The following is a 21,198-nucleotide window of genomic DNA, read 5'->3' as shown; positions in this document are numbered from 1 at the left end:
AAATTGTGGTTAATTTGTGATGCATTAGCTAATGTGATTGCAGAGACTGAACGCGTCTTATTCGTCGTGTGATCCTGGCCCAGAATGGGCCACCCCTTCCTTTCTCATGGGTGTCGTAAGAGACGACCGAGGAAAGTTAATAGTTGAGAAATGGACAGCAGCGTCCCTCTTTAAACATCACCAAAGCCTAACTGCGTTTGCTAAACCGTTGTTGCTAAAACCTGAATGGTATTTTGAAGTTTTCTTTTCGCTGATGGATTTCTGTGGCCAACAAAACCTGTGATTGTCACAGGGTTTTTTTTCCCCACTTAAGCCATAATCTTAATATATTAAAGAGACACTCACGCGTGTGTTACATGAGATGCAATGCATGCGCTTAAGGAAAAGCAAGTAGTATTGGAAGGAGAGGAGGAATTGTTAGTAACGGGTACTAAGAGGCTCCATTGTTAGTAATATTATTTGTTCGGTTAACCTCTACGCAGTCCGGGAAAAGCAAGTGGTTTTGGGTGGACGATAACCCCACGTAAGCCGCTGGTACATGCTGAAAGAACACCAGTGAGAAATATAAAAAGAAGAAGAGAAGATAGCTAAGAATTAAAACATTTGTTGGCCTATCGTGATGAATTCAACGAAAATTAATCATAGAAAAACAGGAAATTCAATAGTTTCCAGGAAAACCGCGTGGAGATCAACTAGATAAGGTTGCTTGCATTGAAGCTGTTAGATCCCATTACTTATAATCTTTTCCCCCCATATACCAGCCACTTAGTTTCTTAAATGACCACAGACAAATGTAAAGTTTATATAACAATGAACATACTTCAAGTGTTGTATCAAAGCACCTAGGTTTGTTAACAAATCCCTGTCTATTCCGCACTTCAACTTTCAAGTCCAAACAATGCATACATCAACGAATTTTGCTAAACAAACTTTGTACAAACATAGTCATATATAATTCGCGATGCGTGTTAATTCAACTGTGTAATGAACATTCACCCTTGTTTGTGTAACATACAGTCAAATATTTAGTGATATAACCGCGGTGTGTTATTTTTTTAAACGAAATGAATTAACCGTTCTTTGCATGGCTGTGTATCGGTTTGAAGGGTGGAATATGGAAGTGAATTTACAGGGTACAGAGGAATAACACCTGAGCTTCAGGAATGGCAACGCATGGGGAGTATCAGGAGTGAAACAGCATACTCTGTTATGTCCATGGTACTGCTCATGTCTTTAGGCAACGGCTACCACTATCCATCGGGTGGGCCACTAGCTTGTTTGCCATTCTAAGTTGCATAAAAACCTTGGTTTATGGTTTATTATTTACTAGCTTTTACTTTGTCCACATGCCCGGGATATGTTTACTGACCGGGATAAAAAATAGTTTTTATTCTTCTTCAGCTTATATTGTACGTGTATACCAAATTTTATAATCACTGGTTAAGCCGTTAAAACGCTATAAGGTCATAAACAAAAAAGTCAACTTTCTCATTTATAATATTAGAAAGGATTTAATCGTAAGGTAATTACTTTCTGCACTCAATAAATTGCGTCATTCTCCAGGCTAATCAACCCTGCTGGATTAATCTCATACTTATATAATGAGTGGTCTTCCACAATATGGCCGATATCTTGTATCGGAGCATCATATTCGCAGGTTTTAATGGTCCAGGGATTGAAAATAGTGCCAAGTATGCCAGTAAAAAGTCATCTAAGCCTAACTGTGGTTGCCAACCCGCCTGCCAAGCGTAGCAACTACTGGTAAAATCCCCCAATTGGTGAAGGTCTGTGAGGACAGTTACCGGCTGATATGATCGGATGTTGATCATGATTTGCAGGTCGCTGATTTAATCTAGCCACATCTATATTTATAGGATTGGTAGCAACTACATCCAGTTCTCTATCCGTCAAATTGACTTAATCTCTTCTTGGAAGTGAGAAGATAGGGAACTTCATTGATTTATATTCCAAAAGAAGTGTCTCAATTCATTTTTTTTTGTCAAAATCTACTTGTTGTTTTACTCTGCGTAGTTGTGGCATGGGACGGGTAATATGCCACTAAAATCGTTAAAAAAAATAAATCACAAGTATTTTGATTATTAAAAGTGGAATATACACTTCGAAAATTTCAATAACTGCTGTTCTTTTATATAACAAGAACTGCCAAGATCTCAACTGTCATCCGCACAATACTATAAGGTGTAGATTATAAGTGTATGTTCTTCTGATAGTGTGTATCGGCTATTAAAAGAATCAACATTCTATTGTGTTTTTGATAAAAAACCACCACTTTAATGTGAGAGCCTATGGTCCTATGTCAATAAAACATAATATCAGATATCTGTTTCTGATTCGCTTGAATTACTATTTGTTCCGGCAGTTTGTAATGGTGGAAAAGCTTGGAAATGGCGTGCCAAATAAGAAATAAGGTAAAATAAAAAGATCTTCATATATTTTTGGGCTCTTTTTTTATACAACTTAGAATGGCAAACAAGTTGACGGCCCACCTGATGGAAAGTGGTAACCGTCGTCTATAGACATGAGCAGTACCATGCATATAACAGAGTATACTGTTTCGCTCATGATACCCCCCATGCGTTGCCATTACTGAGAACTCAGGTGTTATTCCTATGTACCGTGTAAATTCATTATCATATCCCACACTTCAAACCGAAACACGACCATGCAAACACAACTGCTTTACGGTTGAAACACGAATGGGACAGGGGTACCCAAGCAAATGACTTTTGTACAATGTCTCCCTCTGGTTCTACTACTAAACTCAACAGAAATAGCTTTAAAAGGTAGATTTAAAGCCATCAAAAAAAACCCTTTTTCTTATTTTGTAAAAAATAAATAATATTAATGCTTCTTTCGATTTTGGGTGTGCTGAAAGAGAACTCTTGTAAAGTTAAGCTTACCTTTTATACATTCGCTTTCCACTGTCATACTTTTTTATGTAGTATTAGTGTGTAAAATAAAGTATAAATACAAAAAAAAAAAAAAAAAAAAAAAAAGAAAGAGAACAAAGATAACAATTTAAAAGTGATTCTGTCTGTGCAGTATTCTCTTCTGATATTTAGGTATATATGTATTTCTTATCGCTAAATATCACTCTTTGAATAGAAATATAGAAATTAATAGAAATTAATTTTTGAAACAAAATTATACAATACCACAGCTGTATACCCTTAGAAATATCATCGAACTGAGAAAACGCATCAAGCAGCTGCAACGGCTGTGTGGGGGGAAGCGACGTGCGGAACAAGATACCTACCTTTTTTATTATTTCATCCGATCTAACGTTGCTTGCATTACAACCGTCTTTGTTTATTTTTATTCCTTCTCACAAAGTTATAAGGAAACTATACCATCTTTTAATATACCAACTCTCAACTTAAATATTCTTTTTCGAATGCGATTAAACAAACTTTGTACAAAAGTCGATTGCTTGGGTACCTCTGTCACATTCGTGTTTTTAGCGTGAAGCAGTTGTGTTTGCATGGCTGTGTTTCGGTTTGAAGGATGGGATATGGCGTGAATTTACAGGGTACAGAGGAATAATACCTGAGTCCTCAGGAATGGCAACGCATGGGGGGTATCATGGGTGAAACAGTATACTCTGTTATGTCCATGGTACTGCTCATGTCTATAGGTGTCGGTTACCTCTTTCCATCAGGTGGGCCGCCAGCTTCTTTGCCATTCTAAGTTGTGTATATATATATATAAATATATATAGTCTATATATATAAATAAATATCAACTTATTGACTTAATCCTAATCTGAAAATAAAAAATAAAAAAAAAAATGTTTTACCGCTCAATTAAAGAGAATATTATTGCGTTGTTTACCAATATGAATGAACATCTATGCGATTATGAGAACCAATCATAAACATAGACACGTCCAGTGTACAGTTAGATACCGTCACGGTAGCACTACGTCGGTATCCGTATTTATGATTTTTTAATGAAACAAAAATAATTAAAATTCGTATATATTTTTCCTGCTAACTGTATTTGTTGTATGTCTAAAAAAATAATGAATTGTGAACGAAACTTTTATGATTGTTTTTTTTAATCGCCGCGTGTTAATACGTGAAAGTGATTGACGTGTTTTTTTTTAAATATTATATTTATACATATATGAAATATTCAGTTATGTTATCCATAGTGGAAATTTAGTTAATGTGAAATTTGTTTTATTGAAGTTGAGGTGTTACGTAATAGAAATGTTTAAAGTGAGTGAATTGTTTTAATTTTTTTTTTTTTCTAATTCTTTGGAGGGAATGTGTTCTTCGTGTGTTGAGTAGACACAATTGTAAGAGGAGATTTAAATGGTCAGTAGACATCTTTAAAAATCATCCTAAGGTTGCCGGGAAGAGATTGCTATTTAGCGATAAGGCTGCCCATCGTTGCCTCTTTATCTTGCTTTTATGTAATTAAATTAATGTACTTCTACTCTTCCAAAGATACCGTGGTTCATAAACCTAAAAGTAAATAGAAATTTCGTTGTTACAACTCTTAGATTACGCTCAGGACATTATCCAAATGCAAAATTCGCTTTTCTCATGTTCAAAAGTTAATAATCCGAATTGTGATGTTGGTAACACATTGGATGATGTTCATCATATGATATCTGAATGTACGAAATACAAAACACAAAGGGAAGTATTGATACAGAAATATAGTCTCAATAGACAGGAGATTGGTTTATTTTCAAATATACTCGCAGAACCACATTCCGGAATGGCAAAATCTTTAATTACTATATTTTTGTATCAATAATTCCCTTTATGAAAATAGACTACTAAGATATTATGTATTATTTATTTATGTATCAATGTTTTAAGTATGTGAGGTATTTTATAAAATTAGGGTATGATGAGGCTGACATATCCTTATAGGATAAAAACCTCTAAATAAAAAAGATAAAAAAAAAGTTTATGTACTTAATTTATCATTTTTTCTGTGTACATATTGTTAATCTTTATAATCTATATCATTCTTTGAAGGGATCAGTCAAGAGTTTTCATTTATTTATTCATTCATCATATACTAGTGAAAGGAAAAGAGAATTCATATAAAACTTAAGCCAAGTCACCCGGCCATCATGGTAATAAACGTATAATGTCGTTCTCTTATGCGGAGGATATGCTAAACGCCCAGCACTGGGACGTCACTAGATCGATGAGACGATTTAAATGAACGACCGTTACAAAATTTCTTATAATAAACGATGCTAAATACGTTAATATCATTTATAATATAATAATTTTTTTATTTAATTTTTATCAGATTAGAATCTTGATAAAATAAGTATGTTAAAAAATTATCAAAGACAATTTAACACATTGAGTTTTTTTTTTATTTCTATAAATATTATCACTACGCAGCTAATAATATGGACACAGTATAAAAAACTACAGTAGGTTATTAGGGGTACTAAACTGTCGTGTATTCGTTCGGTACTTTTAAAGATGCAATATGCAAGCATTAATACTTTTGAATTGTAAAATCGTTGGTTGAATTTTATTAAGTATAATTTTTTTTATTACTATTTTGGATATTTTTGGTTATTCGAATAATAACTCTTTACACTGTGCGGAACTAATATGAATACATATGGAGAAGGGATTGTTAGTAATGCGGATTATCAGCCTCATTGCTAGCATTATACCTCGTCAGGTCGAACTTCACGTGGTCCCCCCTGGAAACCCTCGTGCTGGATTGCAGGTATATTGATCACGGTAGGCTAAATTTTCTGCCTTTTCATTCTCACCTATTATCCCTTATTGGTGGATCGCCAGTGTATAACGTTAGTGTAGTTAGCCCTACCTTTCCATTATCTATATATAAATTCCATTATCTATATATATATATAAATTTGTAGAGAGGTCAATTCTGTACATGAAATATATTTCCAAAATAACTATCAGGGTGTGATTAGTAATCGATACTGATGCCAAAAATGCAATCAGTAAAATTTTTGTCTGTCTGTCTGTCTGTATGTTCGTTATAGAAACAAAAACTACTCGACGGATTTTAACAAAACTTGGTGCAATAATTCTTCATACTCCTGGGCAGGTTATAGTATATTTTTCATTACGCTACGATCAAAAGATGCAGAGTAGTGAAGGGAAATATTAAAAATGTCTACCCGTGCGACGCCGGGACGGGCCGCTTGTCATACATAAAAAAATAACGAATACACATGAGTATATAAAGAAAAATGGACAGAATCTGTAAATAGTCTATACTAATTTATAAAATGTACTAGCGTGCAAAACACTTTATTCAGAATCAATAGAATTGCTTTGATCTATACAATTTTGACATGTTTATAAGCTGTTGTCATCGCTCAGTCTTAATGTACGGTACATCTATGCGTATACGCATATAGTGTTATAACAATAATTGAAATGATGAGCGTATCTCGAATACGCTGTCTATGTAAATAAATAGGTACGTTTTGATTCGTAAAAAAACAAATATTTTGAATTCACCATCGAAACTTAACGTGACGCAATAAAGGGGGAAAGCTAGGTCTACGATAAAATGAAATTCCAAATTTTCGAAATAAAATTTGGTGTTTTCATTCACACCGAAATCGGTTCAGTAAATTTTGTTGGTTCTAAATGCTACTATAAGAGTCCAAAGGAACGATATTTTAATATTTTGAAACGGTTATGTATTATGAATTTTAACATAAAATTTTTGCTTCAGAATATTTTATGGAAGGTCTTGTGATTTTTATTGTCGACCTGTCATTTCAGTTTTGCCGTGACCACGATGTGGAGTAACTCGCTTCGAAAAATCGGCAATAAAAATCAGTTATGTAGGTACTATTTAAAAGACCTAAAGATAGATATATTTTTATTTATGTAAACTTAGATTTAAGCATTTTTGAATAGTCATTTTTTCATTACAGTATTTACGTTAGTATTATACTAGAACTAAAATCTAATGTATGTTTAATTTTGTTCGCAGATGTGCCGGGGTGTACAGTTCAAAGTGAATAAGTGATTATTATGACTTGAGGATTTAAGTACCTAACCATGACGTGTCCATTTCGCCGCGCCTCCTCACAACATCAGTTCGCTAACGGCGCTGGTTCTGGGGGCAAGAAGCCGGAGTTTCGGTCGAGACAGTCGTCAGTTCACCTCCCTGGTCCCGATGAGGAGAACGGCGAGAAGAATACATTGACCCTTAAGCATCTGAGTGAGGCGTTACAGCTGTTGACAGCACCATCGGTAAGTCAATATTAAACCTAATTACGATTCTGATAAAGTGTACAAACAAATTATTTATAATGATTTAAGATCTTTTCCCTTAAACTGAATGACTTAATTTTGATAATTGTATGAAATCTACACAGAAATAAACCTTTTATTTCAAATATTCATATTATTACAATTTGGTAGTAATTAAAAAAAAAGAAGAATGAGATGTACTTACCTTATTTTTAAAGTCGCCTAAAAATTTGTATTCCTTCTATGATGTAACTAAGAAGGCACTCAGAATTGACATCTGAGAGATATGGGTTCGAATCCCGTCAAATCGAGCTGATAGAAGCCAATTATATTCTATCTCACATGTTTTAAGATTCCCAAATGTAGGGTAAGCGTTTTATAATAATTTCAAATAGTTATATATAATTTATTGAAAGCGCCGTAAAAATAACAGCAGTTTAGACAGACGCAATGTGAATATGGAACTAATATGGGAGTAAAACTCATAGATTAGTAGAGTGACTATTGAATTTCTTGTGGGCTCTTCTCAGCAGATAACATATCTCCATACTTCATCTTTTGTTTTATATTTGAAAAAGTGTAAATAATCTGATTGTATAAACTTATTTGTTAATTTACGTGTGTCATAAATGGCTCAAATAAAGTGTTTATCTATCTATCTATCTATCTATCTATCAGATAATATTTTTTTAAACCTTGCAGCGTATTTAAAAAAAAGTCGATTAAAAGTGCTTTTGAACAAAAGTTTATTTGAATAAAGGTGATTTGAATTTGATTTAAAAAAGAATTTATTTATTTTTTTAAATCGGTTTGTAATTAATGAAGATATCGTATAACATATTTACAAAAATATAGACTTCAAAAAAATTCTCCTCTTTGATGTTGGTTAAAAGTATAATGAAACAAAAAATAATATAAAAAAATATACGATATATACTATACGTGTCTACAAAATTTAAGGGTCGACTTCCCTGAGATCTCATTATCAGATCCTGATTTGGTAACAATGGAACCACTTCAGCAGTACACTCCCAATAAAAAAACATATTTGTTGAAATTGGTCCACAATTGACGAAGAAATCTGTGGACATACATAAAAAAATATATACAGTCGAGCCTAGAACCTTCTCCTTTTTTGAAGACTGGTAAAAATTACCAAAATTTTTGGACTAAAAGCTTGGCTTCATTTTCGTACTTTAATTTTGGTAAAAAATGTAACTAATTTTACTTGCTGAAAATGTAACTATTTGTAGGTGTTTTTTTTCATCCGATTAATCCGATCCATTACGAACAAATATACAAACAATCAAATCTTTCTTGTTTATGATAATAATATAGACAATATTTAACTGCCGAAATTTATACGTTTTATGTTTTAAAAGTAACAAAACCAATTTATATCATAAAAAAATGTTAATATCGCTTCAATTTAAATATACCTGGCGCTGTAAATAAACGAAATTTCAATAAAATGTTAAACCTTCGTAGTGACCTTGCGGATAAGGTCACCCAGCATAAAAAATACCCACACAAAGACCAACGGTTCAGCGTACCTTAGAAAGAACGGGTTATAATTTTATTTGTTCTCTCAATAGGCACAATAGATATATATTATGCTAGATTTACACATTTGTCGAACAACGGCAAACATTCGCGTCACAAATGTGTGAATTCGGTACTTGATTTGTGTAAGTTTGTGTTAGTTTTTTTTTAGAAAATTAGTATATTTAAAAAAAAATCTAACACTTGCAAGTGGGAATATTTGTTATGATAGATGGATGAATGATTGGATGGATATATTCCATGCAAAAATTACTGATAGGATTTGAATAAAATTTTGTACACGATAAGTTATATCCCAACATAGTACATAGAAATGAGTTATACATGTTTGTATAATCATATATATATATATATATATATATATATAAATGCATGACCCAATTTTAAGATAACATGGTCCAATTCTATAGTACCCCGACTTATAGACTACAAGGTCGTGAATTCAAGCTTGCCAATTCCAAAAACTTCATTACTTTATAATGTTATGACTTTGTTTAGTGACAGAATATACCAATTATAAATCATATAAGGATAAACTCGCCCCTTTCTAAGCACTTATGATCGCCAGTGTGTAAATCTAGCATCATACATTGTATTGAAAATTTTGGGTCTCAATGATTGATCGCACATTGAATGTATTGAAGCTTTGTTGTTTTTTTTTTTTTATTTACACTACAGGGAAACATACTGATGGCCAATTTGACAGAGTCGTATCATCATCGTCGTATCATGTTTCGAAATAAACAATACTATGAACGACACAGTAATAATTTAGAAATGTCACGTCTTTCTGAATTGCACTGCAAAGAGAGATGAAATAGAAGATTGACCATTCATAGCAATATATTATAATTACAACAGCAATGGTGTGCTTGCATGACCACTATGCAAGAATCTTTACTAAAAAGATAGGCTATGTAAGCCACATCTGAGCGTACCAAAGCCAACAACAGCCCAGCAAACAATTAATCAATAATAGCGGAGTCAAAGCGGTCACTGTGACCGAAAATGGTCAGGACTCGTCATCGTATACTATGTCATCGAGATCCTAGGAAACTGTTATTAATGAATAGTACTGTAATAGTTTTACAACCATTCAATTATTATTATTATTTCAGCCCTTAACTGCTCACTGTTGAACATAAGCCGGGAAGGCTTAAGGGGAGTTTTGCTAGTAGTTGCCACGCTTGACAACCGCAGTTAGGCTTTTACAGATGTTTTAAGAGGGACGCTGCTGCCCATCCCTCCACCATAAGGTCCCTTTGCCGCCTCTTACGATACTTACGACCATTTAAAAAAAATCTTTTTCTTTTAATAAATCTTTCCACTTCGCTAAACTTCTATTCCTATATCTTAGTGTTTTGCCTGTTTCTAATATTACACATATAACAATAAATTTTATTATATATAAGCTTCAACATAATATAATATATAATAAATACCATAACAGAATGCTATTCCAATAAATCGTTAAACTTCCGACGTTCCCTCTATATGTAATACTATGAGATATTTATGTTACTATAAATAATCTTGCCATATTTATAGCGCGTAATCTCTTTTAGAACAAGTACAATGTATCTGTAGTAAATTTAGAGGGACTAAATAGGTCAACAGGTATCGGAAAGATGGCTTAAAACTTCGTTAACGTTAAATCCTGTACTCTTAACGCTCGTCTCTCTGGTGTCAATAGTTTCTAGACTATATTTGTTATACACAAAGTAACAAGTCAATAATTTTTTTTAAGTAGATAACTTTTAAAAGATGAAGGTTCCCAATTTGTTTTTATTTTTGTATTCATGTAACCTGAACTAATTTAAATTTTGATTTGAACTCGTTTAGATATATATTCTTTTTTCTTCATCTTCTTTAAATTTCCTTTTTTCTTGTTTTTTTTTTTCTTTTTTGTTCTTACTTTTTTTGAATAGATAGATAGATTTTACTCTCATACTGGTCTCATATTAATTTTGCGATGGTACAAATAGCATTGTATATTATCTTTTCTGGATTGAAAAACTGTTTGTTACGAAATAAATAAAAAATTCTTACGCCCTTATTCATAAAAAACGTTATACGTCTCATAAACCTACTTTAGCTATTGAAGCGTTTTGTCTTTTTTCTTTGAGCTCAATTCTTAATTTGAAAGAAAATGACAAAATAATGTTATAGTTAAAATAGGTTTGTAGTAGTAGGTTTTAGTTTTTATGAATAAAGAGGTTAAAGAATAAACCCTCCAAATTAAGAATAAAAAACAAATCGATTCGCGTTCTAAATTCAAATATTTGATTTAATGAGTATACGAAATATCACCTCGTTCCTCGGTATATTTTATAACACAGTGTAAGAAGTCTTCATATTTCTTTATAGTTTGTTTGTAACAATTGTTGTAGCTATTTTTTTGTGGAACAAATTATACTTCTGGTACAAAATATATTTGTGGAATAAAATGCACCCTTACAACATCCAGGCAAGTAATAATAGTGACAGTCTTATTGATGTTTAACCATCAAAACTTATTTATTTTTATTTATTTATTCTTTATTGTACACAGAAAAAATTACAACATATAATATATATATATATAAAATAAAGATGTACAACAGGCGAGCTTAACTCTGTAAGAGTTCTCTTCCAGCAAACCCTGAGTGGAAAGGAGCATTAATTACTAGCGGGCAGTATGCGTACAATAATAGACGGAAACATTATAGATGTTTCTATTTAAAAATATGAAATGTGTTGAGATATATAAGTAACTCATACAATTAAAATCAAAATAAATACATATATGTGTACAATAATACATATACATATATACATAGATATAAAATATCTCTTTACATACAAAATAGGTACATATACATACATAGACATAATAAGTTTATGAGGACAGAAGATGCTCTTTTAATCTGCTCTTAAATATATTCAGCGATTGACTTTCACGAATATGCAGTGGAAGAGAGTTCCATAGTCTAGCCGCATGAACCGTAAATGATCCACTATAGCATGAGGAGGAGTGAGGAGGGATTTTAAGAATAAGGGACTTACTCGACCTACTGGACATGCCAGTGGGGTCAAGGAAAGTGAAACGTTCACAAAGATAAGATGGGGAGGACGAATTAAACAATACAGAATACAGGAAAGATAGAAGATGAAAATCACGACTTATCACTTATTAACTGACATTTATAAAATAGTTGTTGATTTTTTTTCTAATTTACATATATTTATAAAAAAAAACAAATTAATATTAGAAACAATGACAATATTAGGAATTTGCCTTAAAACTATTTGAAGATAAATTCCTAATATATTAATCTAAAATTTTACTTATTGCTACTTATTACTTTCGTCATATATGTATTTCCGTTCTACTTGTAAAAAAAAAATCCTGCTGTTTGTTTGTATTATAATAGAAAATATTGGCAGTTAAACATCGCAATACCTTATAAATTGTGGTACTAATGCTGTTGTCTATCTGTGTATATGTTTGTGTATATATACGGTAGCTCTATATTTAAAGAATGATTGAGATTTGGCACCCACAACGTGATTGTCTTTCCTGACACGTTGTGAAAATGAATACGGAAATTCTGAACCGAATACTAATGAAGTTTTTGTACTTTGCTTCTTTATTCGAGCACTCGTTCTTTTAATAACTTATGTTACTAATATTACAAAGGAGGAAGTAAGTTTGTTTGTTACCTCTTAGCGTCTGAACAGCTCAAACTGTCGTTATGAAATTTGGTTTACACGTATTATTTGTGATGATCTTGCGGATAACAGATAGTAAACTATATATGTAATAAATATATAGATAGATATATATATATATATATATATATATATATATATATATATATATATATATATATATATATATATATAATTTGACTATTATACTTATATATACTTAATACTTATAATTATTTTCCTCAATGTTTTATTCTGTTAATTTTCTTAATTATACAATACCTACTTGTACAACAATTAGTCCATTACCCTAAGGTTGTCTTGAAACGATTGCTCTCAACAATATGACCACCTTACTGTACTTATACAATTGTATCGTTATATTTGTAAATTGTTTTGTTTTTTCCTATATTGTATAATGCAATAGTACATTACTGCAGCGTCCAGCAACTAAGGCATTGATGGACGAATGTGCAAATGTGGGCCGAGGGGTAGCCGAGGCACACATACGTGAGTCCATCAATGCCAAGTTGTGGCCAAGGCTTGTATAGTACTTTTCTCAAACGCCATGATGTTTCTTTGTTTTTTTTTTTTAATAAACAGCTTTCTATTTGCAAGCCAGTTCGAAATTTAAATAAAACCTTTTATTAGTTACCTCCTTGGTAGCCATGTTTCGAAGTAAAAGATCATTCCATTTTTAAATTACAGGACAGAAATGAGTTTATATAGTAATTTATCTGGCCGCAAAACACGACAGATATGGATTTTCATACAACTTTTGCCGGCAGCTGCTCGCATGTATCTGGCCAGTACGGCAATTTTGATTTATTTCGAAGAAGATTGTCAAAATAATGCTCAATTATAATAAGTGTCAAAAAAAAATATATATATATATATATATATATATATATATATATATATATATATATATATATATATATATATAATAAAAGCAGGAATTCGGCAGAGCTCCGAACATAAATCGTATAAAATTTATTGCATCGAGTCGAGATGAGCGATGGTATCGTGCCTACGTACTACGTACATATGCGTGTACGTAGTATGTGTGCTTCTTACATAGTCGTGTATTAGGAACATATAACTACCAAAATATATTTAACAATTTATTTATTTATTTATTCATTAGTACATATGTACATAATGGCGGACTTAATGCTAAAAGCATTCTCTCCCAGTCACCATAGGGAAGTGTCAGAATATTCTAATGCGGCACAAGTAATTATTGATATACATTACATACTAAAATCACATATATTAACGAATAAATATATACAAATAACAAATATAGTTACACATGTATAATATATACTATATTATACACGAAATTGTGAATAATAATATTATTTATTAAGTAATTGTCATTTATTTATTTATTTATATTCATTGGAATTTATAGATCTATGTTTTTTGTTTTCGACAATTGTTTTTATCCTCTCGAATTATCAAAACGTCAGCAATGAAAATCAGGTATGTATGTACTATTTGCCTTTTTATTTTAACTTTTCATCGCGTTAAAATTTATTCATTTTCTGACTTTAAAATACATCCATAATGATTAATAGAACCACGCTTTGGAATCAACTTCCAGCAGCAGTATTTACGAACCGATACAACATCATAACCTTCAAGAAAATAGCATATTCCTTTTTAAAAGGCCGGCAGCGCACCTGCAAGGCCGTTGGTGGTTTGGGTGATCACGGGCGGCGGAAGTCACTTACCATCAGGTGAACCGCATGCCTGTTTGCGACCTGTGTTGTAAAAAAAATTATATCTAATGTTAATAAGATTTATTTCGGGCCAGATACGCGTGACTTTTTCTGCATGACCGGAATAAAAAGTAGCCTTATAGCCTTCTCTATATTTCATAGTAATTGATTAATAATAATAATAATTCTTTATTTATAGATTACAAAGATCCATTCTTGTTAGTAACAATTGACTTAAACTATGTTAGTAGAAAAAAAAAATACAAAATTTATTTTATGGCCCCTATAATAATTTTGACCCACAATGAGAGGATCGGGCTATCGTATTTATTACACAATGCCCTCAGAATGCTGTTACTGCTGCCACGCAATCGGTATAAAAGAGATGCGATCCGTTTGCGTCTGATGGCATAGAAGTCATCTGTCCATGCCGCTGCAAACATTGTGGATATTAAGGCTTTATCAGATAACAAAACAAACTCATTTTCACATGTATAATAAGGATAATCCGACCAATGAAACTAAACTACATTGTCAATATTACACCTTTAGCGCGAGATGTCTATTACATTTAGCCAAGTATATGTAATGAATCGTAATATGATTCATGTAAATCGTATTTTAAACTCTCTGATGTTGTAAGAGATATACATTTACGTTGCGCGTGTTTTGTCTATCTACAAAGGGAACGTGAATAGTAATAACAGAAGAACTTCGGAGCATAAATTAAACCAGAAACACATTAAATGCATAGCGACGAATCCCTTTACAGCTTCCTTGTTAGAACGCTTTGTATATTTTAATGTAAGGTTCTCTTTGAGACAAAGAACGAAACTGTCATAGAAAAAACTATTGTTTTTCTATCGCTCTTGTAGTCTAAAAAGATATATAGAAAAAATATGTTAATAAGACAATGAAGTTTAACTGTGGAACATTTTTTTATGCAACTTAGTATGACAAACAAGCTAACGGCCCACCTGATGGAAAGTGGTAACCGTCGCCTATACCTAAACATAAGCAGTACTATGGACATAACATAATATACTGTTTCACCTATGATGCCCCCTATGTGTTGCCATTCCTGAGGACTCAGGTGTTATTCCTCTGTACCCAGTAAATTTAATGCCATAACTTACGTAGATTAAAACAATTATTAGATACCTACTCTATACCGTGGTTTTGCCTGCATGTATATGTATATAAAATTTTCCATATGTTAAGTTAGAATATATTATACTCTTTATATACATATATCAAACATTCAAATCCGTTCAAATTCAGCCGTTTAAAAGTTACTCACTTCGAAACCTTTTACTTTTATGCTTACATTAATTAAGTTGTGCAATATTGATGATATTATATATGTATGTATTGTGTATGTATATGTGTATATATATATATATATATATATACGAATTTTGTCACAACCCTTACTAGTATTATAAGATGATAAGATGTATTTTTTTAACAAAGTATGTTTATATAAGTAGAGAATTTATTATTGGTTCCTACACTAGGATGAGCCAGTTCTGTAGGAAACATGACTCGTATTACCATGTATATGCATACAGAAATTAACATAGGCTTTTTAGTAGTACTGATAATTGTTTACCTGCCAATTTATTATGAAAAAGTGAGATTGTTCGTTTGTTTATTATATTATAACATCATCACGGTTTACTTAATTTCTATGAAATTTGGTATACATGTACTATATGGAACGGAGAAGGATATAGACAAATTTTTTTTTATTTCTGTCAATAAACATATCCTGGTCATGCGGACGAAGTCGCGGGTAAATGTTAGTTGAATATATTTTTTATTAGTGGATTAAAATAATAAATTATTATAAAACTGGAAATAGCAACTTCACCGTTCGTACTAATTAAGTAGGTTACCTATTTCTGTCGAGAATTAGCAATGCATGCATTGTTTGACCCACTTTCCTAAGTTCAATTGATCTGAAATTGTGTATATGTATGTAGACGGGTACTTACTATGTCGGATGTGAAACTAGATATGAATGGTAGTGGCCGAGTTTACTACTACACGTGCGAGAATATCGCCCTCTGGTGTCCTTTTTAGCGTCAAGACAAAATTATGTTAAAAGGCGGTTACCTACACAGAGGCAAGTTGCAGGATGACGTAAAAAAATTAAAATAATTGAAAATAAATAGCGATTCCATCTATTACATAATAAATGCAAGCGTCGTGAATACTAATAATTCACAGTACGGATTCAAGTCGGCAAGTTTTGATTGGTTACCAACTTATATTAACTACCTTTAGCACTTAAGTAGACTAAGTTATCTACATGCCAACTTTTCCGGATATTCTTAAGTAGTCTGAAAGTTACATAGCTCGGTACTACCAATTTATCCTGTGAAGATGTTGCCTTGTAAAAAAAATATGTTCTAAATTCAAATACTTCAAATATTTGACTTTTATAAAAAACAAATATATTTCAATATTTAAATTCAGAACGCGAAAAAAGCGACTTGCACTATTTTAATTTAGAAACGCATACGCAAACAAATGAATCAATAAATGACGAGAACGACGATGGAACAAACAAATATTTGAATTTAAATTGCGATATTGTCTGACTGTAGATGGCATTGACGAAACTATCTATTTCATAATTTATGCCACAACCACATTAATACTAATAGTATTCACATTAACGATTCATGTCTGAAAGTTTTGATTGGTTACCAACTTGCCTTAACTACCTTCAGCATTTAAGTAGACTAAGTTACATGCAACTTTTCCGGACATTCTTAAGTGGTCTGAAAGTTGTTATCGATTTCTCATTATTTAAAAGCCATTTACTTAACTAAAAGTAATTGGGCAATTATTATTATTCAGAAGGGCGTATTAGAATTTATTTACGGTTGGCAACACGTATGTTACATCTCAGGTATTGTAGGCGCCTATTGGATGCAATTATCGTTTGCCATCAAGTGGGATGTGTGTTTGTTTACCACCATTATGGTATAGAAAAAGTAGGGTTGTAATAGGCACGTAACATGCCTATTACAACCCCATTTTTTGTGTGTAATTGAGGTTCTGGGTTGAATCTTCCGAGGGGTAATTTAGGAAAACGATATTTTCAAAATTAAGTCGTACCTTGTTATTCTGAAGAGTGGAACTAATTTTCCTTTGTTTGTTTTCTTAAAAGAAATCTATTCTAGTTTTAGAATTTAATAATAGTGTAATTGTGTATATTTGGGTGGAATTTGAATGTTTTTTTTTTTATTTGCGATCGTATGTCTATCAAATTTCATTGTTTTTTTTTTATTATTATTATGTTATTTAAGAGGGTTTATACTTTATAAATATGTCACCCACATAGGTGTAACAATACACAGAGATTTATATATATTTTTAACCTACTAACTTTTTTTAACTAATTTAAACAATTAAATTGCTTATTTGATACAGGATTGCTTGGTATAATGTTGCAATTGCCTATACCGTTACGAATATTAGAAAGTTACTGATGCCTTTTAGCTTCGTTTCGTACACATTCCGTAATAATATAGCACAGGTCTTCTACCTTATTATACACCAAATAATTTTGAGTGTTAGATTTGCCCATCAAAAATGCAAAGTTGTTCAAGGGAATATATCCAATACGAAGTCTTTCAATTTTATTGTTTGAATCGTTAATACACTAAGAATAAATAAAGAAACAAACTCACTTTTATCATTTATGATATAAGTAGAGAGATATCACGTGATATATACGCAAAAAGAAATACAAACAAATCGAGGGTGTATTTTCTAAATTGCTAAAAAACCCAATTCCTTTACCTATTTTTGGAATAGAATACATATAGGTAATTTTTTTTAACTAAACTTAATTTTAAGTTGTAGTAGCATTCTGTTAGTTCTAGAATAATGATATAATTCCATTACCTAACTTTCCCAATCGAAATTTGCTTTAGTTTGCTTGAGATTTAGTACTAGACTGAATCAAGCGCACACATGTTCTAAGTTTTAATCTGTATTATTTGAAAACTTAACGATTTATCGTTACAACTTCGTGTTCAGTTAAGCGCATAGATACTGAACTTAGATTGAACATTAACGTTTATAATTAAGTTTAGAAAGTTTAATTTTACTTATGTAGCAATTAGAAAGATTTAATTAAATAGGACTTAATTAAAGTCTGTTATTAATATAGTTAACATTCCCTTTATTCATTAGGTACATTTAAATTTAGATTTTGTTTCTATAAAAAAAATATTTTTCTTTGATAAAATGTTTATGAAGTCAACGATGGTGTTAATGGGTTTGATCAAAATAAGAATTAACAAAATAGATTCAGAAATGACATGGATATTAGGTAGGTAACATACACAAAATATGCAGACGACATCAAAACTCTAACTCTCTTAAATTCGTTTAAATATATACATTGTTCTTTTGTAAAAAGAAACGTAATTTAAAATTGCCATAATGAGACTTAGTGAATCAATTTAAAAAAAGCCGGTTTTACTACCTATTTCAGAAACAAAAATCTTTTTTCTTGGAATATTATATTGCCCAATTAAAATAGATGTTATATCTTTGCTCTGATTTTAGACGAATATTTTACTAAATCTTATTGTGGTTTTGTATTAAAGTAGTACACATGAAACTGTATGGTGATTTTGTCCATCCATCCGTCTATCCAACTACTACTAATGCGATCAATTTGAAATACTTATACATATTTAGGCATTTATTTATTTAAACTTTACTGACCAATAAATTGTGGTACAAAAATGGACTAGATGTTATAGACATTTTCTACCAGTCAACCTTTAGGATGTGCAGAGATACTTGATGGCGGTTTAAAAATAATATTTATATTTTAGTATAAAATGAGAATTATATACAGACAGTCATAAAATAGATAGATAGATACTCTTTATTGTTTCCTCCAAAAGATTACAATAGTCAACTTATTATAAATATAAATAATTACAAGAAATAATCACAATGAGAAAACAATGGGCGACCTTATCGCTAAGAGCGATCTCTTCCAGGCAACCTTTGGATGGAGAGGAGTAATTATAAACAATTTGGTAGGAGGCACGACAAAATAAACATACATATTAATATAATATTTATATATTAATACTTACGTATACAAATACACATAATACATTTACATATACATATGCTGTACTACTATGTATATATGAACTATATTGATTACTTGTTTTGATTTAAAGAATTCAATAGGTGAGACTAAATACTTTCTTTAAAGGAAAATTTATTAGAGAGGGCACGTATGTTTTGGAAGTTGCAATATGTTTTTTTAAGTGGGTAGTTGTAAAACTCTTTTTGTAAATCGTAAGTTAGGCAGATGTATTACCCTATCAGGTATTATTGTCGTAAACTTGTTTTTTTAAATATTTTTTATTAATACCAAATCGTCGCATTCACACACCATTCACACATAACAATATCTAAACTGGACATGCTTTTAATCTAATACAATTCGATTCAACACCATACAACTCGTTTCCGTATCGAATGAGTAACGAAGTGATTGCGTCCTTTCGTATTAACTGAGTCGTATAGGTGTTTTATTGCGCTCATTTAATTTAGCTGCGACGCGTTTCGTTTAATTGAAACCAATAATGCTGAATGTTCGTCTGTATATATGCATAATGTACATATATATTAGTACTATATACGAGTATAGTACATTTTGTACTCCGATGAACAAAATGTTTCGTGTGCATATTGAAAACATTTGAATTTAGAATATGGTATCGCATATTTGATAGTTGCATTGATACTCGTATAATGAATTAATTAACTAAATAAAATAAAGAAATTACATTCTTTCATATTTAATTAATGTTATTTAATTATTGTTTTAGTAATTTTTTGTTCTTAAATAATTAATGTTTATTTTTTATTTACATTACAATTATTCTTCGTTGATGATCAGTGCTGTCATATGTGTTTTTTTTTTAATCACAAAATGTTGATTCTTTTTTTCTATGTTTTACCACGTAACCTGAGTAAGTAAGGAAAAGAGTCCTGTACTATGACCTTTTAACATGTCATAAATATATTCATTGGTATACTTTATGATGTTGCAATATATAGATTATAGACACATAAAACTGTCAATGAATAAAAAATGGAAAAACGCAAATTTCACACAGTTATATTATTTTTCTACAACAAATTTATTTCTTCAATATTTTTCCAATGCATAAACTTTTACCCAAAATTGTAAAAAATATATCCTATCTGGCAATACTATTGATGATATTGCACTGTTCTGAAGAAACTTTTATAAGTTATTTGGAATTCTGACTGTTAATTGATGATCAATGTTTTTTTGTTTATGATTGATGGAGAAATTATGTCCCTTCATTCTATACGATGTATTGAGATATTGGGAAGTTATGAAACTGGTAAACTTTCGTTCGATGTTTAAAAACAAAAGTTGCTCCACTTTCTCGCATCGAGGATCATTTACTCGAATTCTCTATAATGTTGCATAAATTATTAAATAACCATAACATAATCAATCATTGAGGAAATAATTTAAATCTTAATGACTTTCATATATTCAAATTTGAACTGTAACGTCGAAATATATAATTCAGTTGGTCCTTCATGGCGAATTCACTAGGAATTAAGTATAATATTTTCCCGTTACTCATTAAGTTATCACGGAAATTCTGATAATCAAAAAGTATCAAGTATCAAGCAAGTGCCAAATTTTTAATGGTAAATTTTGTCCGACGTATATATGTATATATATTGAAAATTGACAGAAATTTCAACACAGTTTGATTATAATATTTTTGTTTTAGTATTAACCCCCAAAAATGGTCTCAAAGTTTGTAATTGATGCTTTATTGTCAATTTATTTAATTATCGCCATCCCTTTGAAGGTGATTAAGTGGTATTTTAACAAGATCAATTTTCACAAAGGTTTTGTAAAG

General features: G+C 31.1%; 1 protein-coding gene across 2 annotated transcripts in view; it reads left to right on the top strand.

Annotated features, from left to right (window-relative positions):
- The window catches only part of LOC113512099 (head-specific guanylate cyclase), a 155,623-nt gene that overhangs the window by 37,214 nt on the left and 97,211 nt on the right, over positions 1-21,198 (top strand). Inside the window, exons 1-2 of one of the 2 annotated variants that reach the window (XM_031909222.2) lie at positions 3,951-4,241; positions 6,991-7,253. In XM_031909222.2, the coding sequence (XP_031765082.1) occupies positions 7,059-7,253 (195 nt within the window). In that variant the 5' untranslated portion in view covers positions 3,951-4,241; positions 6,991-7,058. Of the gene's footprint in view, positions 1-3,950; positions 4,242-6,990; positions 7,254-21,198 lie in introns of those variants that run through there. The other variant, XM_026895876.3, reaches the window with a different exon arrangement.

Source organism: Galleria mellonella, unplaced genomic scaffold, assembly GCF_026898425.1.
Source record: "Galleria mellonella isolate WM207_F2 unplaced genomic scaffold, CSIRO_AGI_GalMel_v1 utg184, whole genome shotgun sequence".
In the NCBI taxonomy this organism is placed as follows: Eukaryota; Metazoa; Arthropoda; class Insecta; order Lepidoptera; family Pyralidae; genus Galleria; species Galleria mellonella.
The sequence above is the reverse complement of the archived record's forward strand: the minus strand, read 5'-3'. Positions and strand labels throughout refer to the sequence as shown.